This window comes from Carassius gibelio, chromosome B11 (genome assembly GCF_023724105.1).
Source record: "Carassius gibelio isolate Cgi1373 ecotype wild population from Czech Republic chromosome B11, carGib1.2-hapl.c, whole genome shotgun sequence".
In the NCBI taxonomy this organism is placed as follows: domain Eukaryota; kingdom Metazoa; phylum Chordata; class Actinopteri; order Cypriniformes; family Cyprinidae; genus Carassius; species Carassius gibelio.
The window spans coordinates 22401080-22414036 of NC_068406.1; the positions used below are offsets into that span (position 1 = coordinate 22401080).

A 12957-nucleotide genomic window follows, 5' to 3' on the forward strand; every position below is an offset into this window, starting at 1 on the left:
AAGAGTTAGAGTATTTAATTATTAAAAAAAATAAAAATAAATCCTAGATCAGGTGAAACACTGAAAATACATTTGGTCACATTAAACTGATCAAGTGTTCTTGAAAACTAGAGAAGAAAACAAAAACAAACAAACCAATAAAACAAAAACTTGAAAGATACAATTTGACCTTCTTCAGAAACATAACTGCAAATGAATAATAAAAAGAACAAAATGTAAACTGTGACACAATAACACTAGGCAGAGCCTTTAAACACAATCACACATACAGCAAAACACAAACCAACAGACTTACAGTAATATAAAAATTTAAGAATTGAAAGAGCCTATTGTATATTACAATATAACTGCTTATCAAAATGTGTAATACCTATATGTGAAATCTATGTCAATGTTTAAAACAAAAGCCTTGATTGTCTTGCCATATAGTTCTCGCTACCACAAAAACATTCATAACCACAAAAACATTAGCAAATATTCAAGGGGTTTTATATCCATGGCTGATTAGGAAATACAGAGGGGATACAGACTTTGTGTGTGTTCCTATTCCCAAAATTGTAGAGAAAAAAATTGATGATTAGAAACAATGTTCTTCTTTCACATTTTTGTGATAAAATAAATTCATAAATGAAGCAGTAATAGATTCCGCTACACAATGCAAGAAGTCAGAGAAGCAAATCAGTAAAACACAGAGAAGCAAACACAGTCAAAATGAAAATGTAGGGTTTAAAATATGTTTTTTTTAAAACCACAGAATAAGAACTGACACTGCCCCGGTGCTCCAGAAGCTGTGCAAAAGTAAGATGCTTATAAAGCAAACATGTTATCCTAACAAACGTGCTTCAGATCAAAATAGTTTCAGGTATCAAAGGATAGAAAACAATACTGAAATAAGGTTGTAATACTGATGACACCATCAGCGGTGCAAGGTAAACATTTATTTATGGCCAAGCTGTTCTGCTTTTCTTTGTTTTGCAGTGGCTTGTTTTGGATTTGTGGACTCTTTCTGATAGTAGTTTATTGTTCTAATCAGAACAAACTACTTTTGAGAACAAGCATCCTGCTGTAGATGAACTATTAATAAACTTCAAAAGAGCAGTTCACCCTGTATAGGAGGATCATAGAGACCCAAAAGTTGCATTGTTGAATAGTTGCAAAAGTTAGAGTAACACTTACAAGTCAACATTAAATGACACCCACAACCCCTTTTACTTTCCTAATGTGATGCAAGTTTAAAAATGTACCCATTGTTAAAACAGCTCACAGTCGATTATGAATGACTCCTCCCCCTCTTGGCACACAACAACTGGTTAAAATGTAAGTGGCCTTGATGATTTTCATCTAAAAGGAAATTTGTTTCAGAGGTGAAGCAAGTTTTATTGAATTTTTAATCTATAATTTGTATTCGTGTTTTTGCTATACAAACTTTTCAACATACTATTTATTTTTATGCATTAAATTTTTTTTAATGAGGATAAAAATACTGAGCACACCTTTAAGAAAGTAAATAGGGTCCATTTTGATTTCATGTTGACTTTAAAGGCCTGTTCACAAAAAGACAAATGTTTGATGCAATAATCAAGGTGCTCTAAACTCTTTTCCATTGCACTGCGAAGAAAACTAGACAAACAATAATAGTCACGCTTTTGGTCATGTGTCCAAATACAATGCTTTTACATAAACCTTCGACTTGGTGGCATATTTTCACAACAATCTGGAACTAGCTTCTTCTCCATGACAAGCGGGTCTCAGAAACGCAAAGCTGTGTAGCGTCTATAAGTTGAAGTATTGCAAGAGCAATATACTGTAGTGTCAGAAAGCGAAACTTTAGGTGTTATTCAAACCGTCAGATTATTTTTATATTATGCATTGGTCTAAACAGACAAACTGCATGTGAAACTCTAATGCTAAACGTCTGTGATAGTGTGAACAGGCCCTGACACCTTAACAATATTAAAGCGCACTTAACCACCAAGCCATTTGGCCCATTTTAGCTATTGCATTCTAGAGGAATAGTGTTGTTTTCCTGAACGAGACAATGTAAAAAAAAAAAAAGAAGCCCCATTTCATACTTCACAAAGGATATCCCTTTCATAATGCTTTTAAATGGATTGCTGTGGAGCTTTACAAGACCTGCATGTGCACAATATCCTCCTGTAGCTCCAGTATGGACAGGCAGCTCGACTATCTTCTTAATTCCCAATGCAGTTTCCCTGACTGAACAAACACACACTCTCATGCAAAACACAAACATGCACCTAGACTCACACAAACACACGCTAGTCCCCTGCTTGTGTCTCTAGGTCAGGAAGTAAAACATTTTCATCTTGGTCACTGGCTTGGGAACTAGTCTGTCTGTAATAGGCGCTGCCGAACATCAGAAGCCTCCGGACACACAGAGAGTTTCTCTTGTAAAGGAACCACGTTGATCCGATTACCACAGCAAACAGCACAATGGCCACCAACACAGCTGCCGAGATCACGCCTTGGTGCAGACCTAAAAAAAAAAAAAAAAAAAAAAAAAATCACACAAATGATTTTCAGTACATGATGAAAGCTTTCAAGTATAGCCCTTAAAACATCTCAGAAGTTTTCAAATGGCACGTGACTGCTGTCCATGTTTGAATCTGTCAAATAGTCACTTGCAGACAAATTTTAAAGTACTTTACACTCAACTTTGGGAATAATTAGTATTGTGAAACAGAACCGACAGAGTAAAAGGCAGATATATATAAAATAGTTTTCAATCCCTCAACAGTATGGTGACTGTCTTTCTAACCTTTCAGTGGCTCCACTTCTACCTCTCTGATGCCACCTGTAATGCAGAGCAAAACATCCGAATTAAAGGGGTCATGAACTGAGAAATCTAAATTCCCTTGATCTTTTGACATATAAGAGGTCATTGTGCTATAAAAAACATCCTGTATGTTTAAGAATTCAAAGCTTTCGGCCAAAACAACGGCTTGTGCCTCCGCAGAAGATCAACGCCTGCTTCTACATCACTGCATCTTTAGCCCCGCCCACCGTTTCGCACATGTAGTTTAAATTTTTAATGAAGTTCCAGACCACGTCAGTAAGAACTTTGTCCTTTGTTCACTTAATTTGACCACAGATTAATTTAAGGCACAATTTGATGCAGAATTTTCTGAAATATTGACACTAAAAGGCTGCATGTGTCAACTATATTGGATCAGACAATAATGTTTTATTTTTTTAAACAAATCACAAGCTCTAAAGGATTTTCTGAATTTTTACAACTCTTTTGTGAGTTAAAAAAATATCAGCATATGGCATATCTGCAAAAATCCAATATCGTGCATCCCTAATGATACAGCACAATTATTCATTGCAACAAAGAAATTTTGCCAAAAGACTTTTCCGGTACTGTTCCTGCAGTAAATATCAGAGGATTAGGATTGTACTGAACTTGCACTGGTGATTTGTGGTTATGAGGTTGAATATCATGACTTTTACCTGTTGAGGTTTTGCAGATGAAGCCCAGTCTCTCAGTGCAGTCGGCTAACTGCCACACTGCATCTGAAACCCGCAGAGTCACGCATGAATCCACCCTTATGTCACTGGCATCAGGAGCTCTGGAGCGCCAGTTCGTGTAATGGAGCGGTGAGCCATCCAGTCGAGTCAAAGCATCAGCTACAATAAGCATTTTCATTACTTGTCAAGGACCATTTCGTGTTTCACATAAAACTTTCAATAAACATTACATGATATTAAATAACAAATACTGCACTACGTCCTCTAGAGGTTGCTTTGGGTAACACCTTCAGCGTGACTAGTGTCTGAAGCATACATCTCAACATGAAAATAACATTGCCAGATGACAGCCTGTGACATCATCACCTGGCGCGACTACAGTATAAAAGGGCGCAGGAGAACACGCCATCCGCTTCTTCATCTGAAGCTTACATTCGAAGCATGGCAAGGGAACTAGAGGACGCAGTATCTCGTTCACTTCTCAGGGAACCATGGTTACATATGTAACTTGAGACGTCCACTTCCAGGGGAACTTCAAACTGCATCCTCTAGAGGACATTTGGGGAGGGGTATACCTACGCTGCCATGCAGAGGGGAGTGCATGCCAGAAACCACGGCAAGCACTAAGTACCAACTATACCACAACTATAGGAGTTGCCCCAAGGACATCTTGATGGCTGTCAGTGACATTATCCCCTTCGGCCATAGGCCTGAGCTGCATACCCTAAAAGAACTTACCTTTTAAGGGATGGGCTAGGAAGCAAGAACTGGAGCCAAAACCAACTCAAAGAAAGGGAATGAGGCTAACAGTGTGTAACTCTTACCATACAAGATTTTATAAAGTGCACAGTATGCTAAGTGTGAACACCTACCACGATCTCACAGATCTGTGCTCACAGATGCCCGGAAGGAGGCAGGATATGGGAACAACAGGGTACCAAAATAAAGGCAATTGATCGAGGAGGCAACAGAGATGGGCCTAACACTCAGTTCATTGCAAACTGGGTTTTTGCGGAGCAGCGCTTGGGTCTCCATCTGAAGCGGGCCCTTACAGCACATACTGGAAGCGACTCAGCTAACCCTCAAAGGGGAGCACTTCTCAGCTCGACCAGAAGGAGGTGCTAGATTAGAAGGGGTAACCCAACAGGGCCAAATGAGGGACAGTCCACTGGTGCAACTAGACACGGTCTCAAGATTCAAGAACTTGTCATATGTAATATAGTACAATTAAATTGTTTGTTTACTCCTCTCGAGAATGACAGGGGTAGAATTGGAACAAATATAACGTACATGGGCAACACAAAATGCATAAAAAATAAGTAAATATAAATAATAAAACAGCTTAAAACAGAAAGTGATGAAAGAGAATGAAAAGAAAAAGTGAGCCCGTATGCTAATTAGAAAAACAACTGTCAATAAAAATTTCTTCACCGTATAAATGTACAGTGCAAGTAGCAATAAAGTGACAAATTGTAAAGTGTCAAGTGGTGATAACACACTCTCCACAGTGCTTCTGTAGAAGTTATAGAGAATTTGTGATGACATGCTAAATTTCATTAGCCTCTTCAGGAAGTTCATTGATTGGCTTTACTTACTGGTTTCTTTGTGTTTATTGAGGTCCTCAAAGATTTGTGCACCAAGGAACGTATAGCTGCCCAATCTCTCTACTCTTAGGTGTGAGATTGTTACCCTCACACCATGTGACCAGTTCAGACACTTTTTTCCTGTATGCGGTCTCATAATTGTTTATGATAAGGTCAATGACTGCGGTGTCATCTGCAGATTTTATGAGGATGTTTTTTTTCATGTTTAGCAACACAGTCATAAGTGAAAAGAGTGCACAGCATTGGTCTGAGTACACAGCCCTGAGGAGTGCCTGTGTTCATTATGATGGTGCTGGAGGAGTGTTTTCTGAGGCGGACATGTGGAGATGTCTACTGGTGAGGAAGCTCAGTATCCGGTTACACAGTCCAGAAGGCAGGCCCAGGTTACATAGCTTGTTTATGAGTTTGGAAGGTGTGATAGTGTTGAATGCCGAACTGTAATCAATGAGAACCAGTCTGGCATATCTTAGGATTTGGTGAAGGGCAAAAGAAATGGCAGAGTGTCTGATACAATGCCTTGAATCTGTTTCTTGATGAGACTCGAATCGGTGTGAGAGCCACAGGTCTGTAGACATCCAGACTCGAAACTGGGGTATTTTTTGGGACAGGGATAATAGTGTGGACTTTAGTCATTGAGAAGGAAAGACTGAAGATGTCAGTGGTAACACTGGTCAGCTCTGAAGTGCAACGCCTAAACACACGTCCTGAGATGTTATCTGGACCTGCTGCCTTGCATGAGCTCACTTTAGTCAGTGACTTCTAAACCTGTGTGGGGGTTAGCTTCAGTGCTGTCTGTGATGTGTGCTAGGCCTTGCCACATTTTCCTTGAGTCATGTGTAGTGTAGTAAGTTTCCAGTCTTGTGGATATTGTGAATAACACTGTGTACCCGCTTGTGGCTGAATGTTAAAAGCTGTGATAAAAGTAGCCCTAAATTCTCTCGGTAGGTAAAAATGTCAGCATTTCAGCATCAGTAGTTCTATATCGGGTGAGCAGTATTTGTACATACAGTAGTACTGACATCCGAGCACCACGAGTTGTTTACATAGATGCAGACTCCACCAGCTTTGTTCTTACCAGAGGCAACTGTCCAATCACTCTGGTATACAGAGTGGATTAGTAATAGTGTCCAGAATATCCTTATTTAAAGAGGAGCTCTAGCTTAGAGAAAGTGCATGATGGTTAAGGTAAGACTCAAATCTCAGGAGACCCATCAGGGTAAGAAATGAGTAGTGTACCCTGGCCAGAGGATATGGAGCATGACATGAAGCCTGTACGCAGGTCCTGAGGTTGCAGCATTATACTGGGGACCTGATGCTGGAAGGCTTCCGCAGAAGAGTGTACAAGCCGAAGAAGAAGTGCCGAAAATCTCAGAAGGTGAAACTGGCACATAAACAAGAAAGCCCTTTTCTTACGACCCGACATCCGCCAGATTCACCCACAGATATCTCTCTGTAACCACCACGGCTGCCATGGATCTGACAATGACGGTGGCAGCCGTCTTAGTGGCAGGGAGTGCAAGATCGATGACGTGATGATGTCATAGGCTGTCACCGGCCAATGTTATTTTCGTGTTTAGATGTATGCATTAGACACCGGTCACACTGAAGGTGTTCCCCAGAGTGACCTCTAGAGGACGCAGTTTGAAGTTCCCTCGGAAGGGAAACTATATACCATACAGACAGACAGACAGATAGATATAATATAAAATAATAAATATACTGCAAATAATATAATGTATATAATCAAGATTCATATATGTTTTTGTTAACAGTATATATACATTTACAAAAAATGTAACTATAACATAATCTAAATACAAATGCAAAAATAATAATGTATATATAAATAATGTATAAATATATGTATAAATGCATAAACAGATTTCCACTTTTCAAATAAAATTTTAAATGAATGTAATATAAATAAAATAATAAATATAATATACATAATAAAATTATCAAAATTATCAAAAGTATTAAATATTACAATAAGAATATCAAAAATTATAAATTACATATACCATAAACACAAATTCAAAATAACGAATGTGTATATATAAATAATTAAATCTAAAATTAAATTAAACAAAAAAATAATTTATACATATATAATTGTTATATATCTATTTAATTAAAATATATAAAGTTTAAAATTAATATAATTACAATTATTAATATTGTTTATAAATATGTTTATTTATATATTATTTATCATTCGAATACATTTATAATATAATTAAATGCTGAAAATCAAACATTACAGCTCTTACTGTCAGTGTCGTATAAAATTCCTAGCCACAAATTCTGAGGCCCCCGGTAATGCCGCGACATCTCTTTAAGGAAGAATCGACTCTCCTCATCATCTTGAACTGTCAGAACATCTGAAAAATTTCCTAAAAAAAAGGAAATAATCTTAAGTTTTTGGCCAAGTTATACCAAACACCCAGAGACAATAAAAGCCACCGCTAGGTGGAGCTCTTGATCCAAAGTGCCGTACCCTTCTTTTTACAGAGATGTCTTGCTTCTTCCAGTGTCATCTTCAACAGAACTGTTTCAAAATAATAGCAGCTCCCACGAAACTTCACCCAGGTCTCAGGACACACCACTTCATAGGAGAAAGCAATGCTTTCTGAGGGACGACAAACAACAATATCAGTCCATTTCAACGAGTTACAATTGATTAAATAAATGCAAAGACAGAGAGAAATGGACTCACTCGGAGGAGGTTTGTAACATATCGCTCCTGATAAAAGCATGTCACATTCAACGTCTTTCCAGCGTCCGTTAACATCCATGGACACGCAGCCTCCATCTCCCATGGGTCCCTCTGGGTAATAATTCGACTCTTCCCAGTAAGTGAAGGAAAGCTCACTTCCATCAGACCACTGGTGTGAGAGACCATCCTAGGAAGGTAAAGGGTGCTCTGGTTTAATACACAAATATAACCCATCAAACTACACGACAGAGTGGTTTCAAAGCCTCCTTACATCCGTGCTGTACAGTCCGATCCAGTGTGGGGCTTCAAGCCTGTTGATCAGCACAGTGAGATAGGCCTGATGAAACGGGTCTGTGATGCTCACAAGAGACGCCCCCTTCTCCAAACATGCCTTCTGGGCCTGATACCAGCTCAAATTGCCATGGATGATACGGTAACTGTGGTTCTTATACTCAGACGAGTCCAGAGAGAAAGCGGTGTAATAGGATTGTGTAGGACGCTTGGACTTGTCTAAGATAAAGTAAAAACTGATTTTAAAAAACAATAGCTGATAATTAGTTCCATGTAATGGTCACTAACCAATAGAATGTCATATTATATTATGTTAATAAATTACAAATTAAAATCAATAGCTTTCAAATGCTGCAAGTGAATCTCATGGAAATTTCAAATATTGACTAGTGCCTGAAAAAAAAAAGGTTTACCTGAAGATGAAGATTTGCTAAACTCACTCTCAGGTCTCAGGTCATCCAAGATGTAGATGAGTTTGTTTTATTGCGGAACAGATCTGGGTAAATCTAGCATTCCATCACTTTCTCACCATTTAATGTGGAGTGAATGGGTGCCGTCAGAATGAGAGTCCAAACAGCTGATAAAAATAATCTACAAGCAATCCACAAAACTCCAGTCCATCAATTAAACATCTTGTGAAGTGAAAAGCAGCATGTCTGTAAGAAACAAATCCATAATTATGATGTTTTTATCTATCCTCTATCCATAATATGAATTTCTCCAGAGGAAAAGTTGCCTCGTCTTAAATCAGGAGAAAAATATGCACAGATTAAGCACTGTTAACAAGCAAAATGTGTGGATTTTGATGTGGAAAAACAACATTAGATGGACTTTTTCACTGGTGGAAGCATTATTATGTATTATGGACTATTTAGTATTTTGGCCAGCAGTGAAGGTTTAAAGTGAATACGCCTTAACAATGGATTAGATTTTTACAAACAAGCAGCTTTTCACTACACAAGATGTTAACTGATGGACTGGAGTGCTGTGGATTACTTGTAGATTATTTTTTTTAGCTGTTTGGACTCTCAATCTGACGGCACCCATTCACTGCAGAGCATCCATTGGTGAGCAAGTGATGTAAAGCTACTTTTCTCCAAATCTGTTCTGATAAAGAAACAAACTCAGCTACATCTTGGATGACTTGATGACTTTTTTTTGGTTGAACTAAAATGATAAATAATGACAAAGGCATTATAAATGTACAAATATAAGGAAACACGTATCCACAATTAAATATTGGTCAATGCCGATGATTCGAACATTAAAAACCTTGCTTCTTCTCGCAGACAAAGCCATAGACGCTCTCAGTACAGACGTCGTCTTGCCAAAGCCCTGTCACACGGAAGTTGTGACTGTTGGACAGATAAGTACAACGAGGTTCCCCAGGAGCTCTATAGTTAGACACCTGCAGACACACACAAAGAAAAACATTTAAAAACAGAAATAAAAAAATCAATAAAAAATCAATGCACAATTCAAATATATTAAATCTTTATACCTCCCAGTTATTATAGCTGACTGGTTTATCGTTGCTCCACTTGGAGGAAAAACGACCCTGTACACCAATCCAAACCCCTGCTGAGCAGCCATGAAGCAGCATGACGATGTAGGCTATAACCAACAGATAAAAACCACTTAAATTTCAATACAAAGAAAATTAGAAACTATAATATAATGAAGAAGTGATGTTCTTTACCTTGTTCAATTTCGTCCTCTATGGACACCAGAGATCCGTGATAGGTTGATGTGCAGATGGACTGAGCATCATGCCAGGTTTTCCCATCTCCCGGACGGATTGGGAGATGCAGATACAGACACTGGCAACCAATCACAAACAAGCAATTCTTAACAATACAAACAAAAACAAGAATGGTAAACAAATAAGCTGATTTCTCAAGATCATATTGGACAGAAACACACTCTGGTGCGCAAAATAAAAATTGCTCGAACTGCTAATTTGTGTACTAACATTGCTGACACAGCTATTAATGTTCAATCACCATTTTTGATGGACTAACTGAAATACTCTTTAAGGTTTCCATTCATCATAAACCTTCAAATTCACCAACAATAAACATTTTAAAATATAGAAATGTTTTAATAATAATTGCATTTTTATTTTAAAACCACTTAATATTAATTCATAATTTAATGCATACTAATTTATCAGAGAGAAAAAGCATGAGCCTACAATATTAACAGTTAACTAAAGTATGTTTTACTGAAAAACTACTGTCCTAAAATGTTCATCTGAATTATGTTCTGTATAATTTGGATGCAAGAATATTATCTGTACAAAAACACAAAACATAATAAAGTGATACTACTTTGTAAGAGCAACATGAAAGGAGCATGCACTTTGAGAACCGCTGATCTAGTTTAGGTTCCCACAAGGCTGCTAAAGCAGATTCGAGTGTATGTGAACCTTTTGTCCGTAGTAGAACCAGTTCTCTGGACAGCTGCCGACATAGTGAGGCTCGCGTGGTTCCTCCACCAAAGACACCGTTCTGCGCTTGCACACGTAACTGTGTCGATCCTTACAGCTTCCTGCTGACCACTGACCTGCACAACAATATTAATAGCGTATTTTTCGGACTATAAGTCGCACATGAGTATAAGTCACATCAGTCCAAAAATACGTCATGATGAGGAAAAAACATATAATTCGCACTGGACTAGTTGCATTTATTTAGAACCAAGAGCCAATAGAAAACATTACCGTCTACAGCCGCGAGAGGGCGCTATATGCTGCTCATTGCTCCTGTAGTCTACACTGAGCAGCATAGAGCGCCCTCTTGTGGCTGTAGACGGTAATGTTTTTTCTTAGTTCATTTCTCTTGGTTCATTTCAAATTAATTTTGATAAATAAGTCGCACCTGACTATTAGTCGCAGGAACAGCCAAACTAAGAAAAAAAGTGCGACTTATAGTCCGGAAAATATGGTAAGCAGTTTTTGAGTACACCAGATAATGTTACTTGCATGTGCTTAAGTGAGCGTGCGTGCATATATATTGTTTACCGGATTGAGACGACATCTTGATGCAGTTTTGGCCAGGCTTTCGGTAGAATCGACCATTTTCCCAGTTCTCATAATCCAAAGGGGATCCATCAGTCCAGCTGCAGAGATCAAACACGTATAAAACCCAACATGAGGCCTGCTTCACACTGTGTGCTCCTCTACTGCTCCGTCACCTTTCTTAAAGGTAAAGTGTGACTTCTGTAATATTTGTTGACCAAATGTAAAAAAATACTGTTTATTTTGAACTGAAAATTATAAGAATTATTTTTCTGCCTTTGTCTTTCACTTATAATACATGACAATGAATAAATAAAAAATCATACTTTTCATTTATTGAATTCTTCTGTAAAAGAGACTCATTATGGTTGTAAAAAAAAAAAGGCACCTGAGACCATTGTGACCGCTGTTAGCAGACAAACCAATCCACCAAAATTCAGAATCCTAAAAACAAAAAAACAAACAAATGTGCTCTTTTATATAAACATATTAATAATATTTTATATTCTGCATATATCCATTTATACAAATTCATACACAAATCTGTTTCATATTTTGTGGTCAGTAAGATTGTCACTTATGAGGCTGCATTTACTGAATCAAAAATACACTACAAAAGTAACATTGTAAATAGAATAACAATTAAAAACAAAAGTTTTCTAATGTAAGATATTTTAAAATGTGTTGTTGTGATGTTAAAACCGAATGATTAATGATCCTTAAAATGAAATTATTCTAATATGCCAATTTGCTGCACAAGAAACGTATTTCTTTATTTTTATCAATGCAGAAAGCGGTTGCTTAATGTTTTCTTTGATAAACAGATGGTTCAAATTTAATTAACTTTTGTAATATGTCTTTATTGTCTCTTTGGAACAATTTAATGCATCCTGGCTGAATAAAAGTAATCATTTGTTTAAAAAAAAAAACTCTTACTGAACACAGACATTTGATCGGTGGTGTACATAAAGAAATGCATCTAAAACCTTTTTAATGTGTTCTCTGATGAAGTTCAGTTCCTCACTCGAGTGAACGGAGAGCAGATCAGCACCCATCATCTTGCAGGCGAAGGAGACGGACTCCCAGGGAAACAGTTTACTGGCAAAGTAATATTCAGCTCCTTTGGAAAACATCCACGGCTCAAGTTCTGCATCATAAACACAGACGAGTGTCATCATCATAAACATCAGCAGTGAGGATCAGCCTGTACAGTGTTTATCTGTAATGTACTTACGGTCGCTGTACCAGTACGGCTTGACCAGCTCCACACCTGAGCAAACCCAAAATCAAACATACATTTCAACAGCTGTTGTCGTTTTGCACTTTATCCAATAAAAACCAAAATAGTGAAATGCAAATATTCATTGAAACCAGTGTAAGCTGGTCTTTGATGGTAATGAGTTTTTCATTACATGTTATATCCATACACCCAAAGCACAAACCTCTAGGGACCTTGCAAATCCATTCATATTTGGCGTCACAGGAGTGAGGCGTGAGAGTGTTTGTGAGGTCACTGTACACAGCACACATGTGAGAGTCCACTTCATTCATATCCTCAATCAACGATGTCACCACCTGCAGAATGCCATCATGACAGTTATTTAACGAGCTGATGAAAAGCTCCTTCCATTACTTTCTGTCTCTCTTTTTTACAAACGTATCCAAAGCACACAACTCATCGCTGTATCTGTTCCTGGCTTTTTTGTCTATTTCTCTGAATTTTTACCGGTGTGCCATCCGACCACTCCCAGGCTCCATCAGACCAAGGGTTTCTCTTAGTAAAGCCCACCCAAAACCAGCGACCCTCTGTACTGAAAACAGACCAAAAAGAAAAG

General features: G+C 37.8%; 1 protein-coding gene across 1 annotated transcript in view; it reads right to left on the bottom strand.

The window, feature by feature from the left end:
- Positions 1-12957, bottom strand: part of pla2r1 (phospholipase A2 receptor 1) — a 29999-nt gene continuing 17042 nt past the window's right edge. Inside the window, exons 14-30 of the mRNA XM_052569047.1 lie at positions 12849-12933; positions 12565-12697; positions 12357-12392; positions 12109-12269; positions 11511-11566; positions 11126-11223; positions 10532-10668; positions 9803-9923; positions 9605-9717; positions 9376-9511; positions 8084-8322; positions 7813-7999; positions 7594-7725; positions 7367-7489; positions 3475-3651; positions 2780-2815; positions 1-2497 (exon numbers count right to left, since the gene is read on the bottom strand). Coding sequence (XP_052425007.1) covers positions 2280-2497; positions 2780-2815; positions 3475-3651; positions 7367-7489; positions 7594-7725; positions 7813-7999; positions 8084-8322; positions 9376-9511; positions 9605-9717; positions 9803-9923; positions 10532-10668; positions 11126-11223; positions 11511-11566; positions 12109-12269; positions 12357-12392; positions 12565-12697; positions 12849-12933 — 2188 coding nt within the window. The 3' untranslated portion in view covers positions 1-2279. The remainder of the gene's footprint in view (positions 2498-2779; positions 2816-3474; positions 3652-7366; positions 7490-7593; positions 7726-7812; positions 8000-8083; positions 8323-9375; positions 9512-9604; positions 9718-9802; positions 9924-10531; positions 10669-11125; positions 11224-11510; positions 11567-12108; positions 12270-12356; positions 12393-12564; positions 12698-12848; positions 12934-12957) is intronic.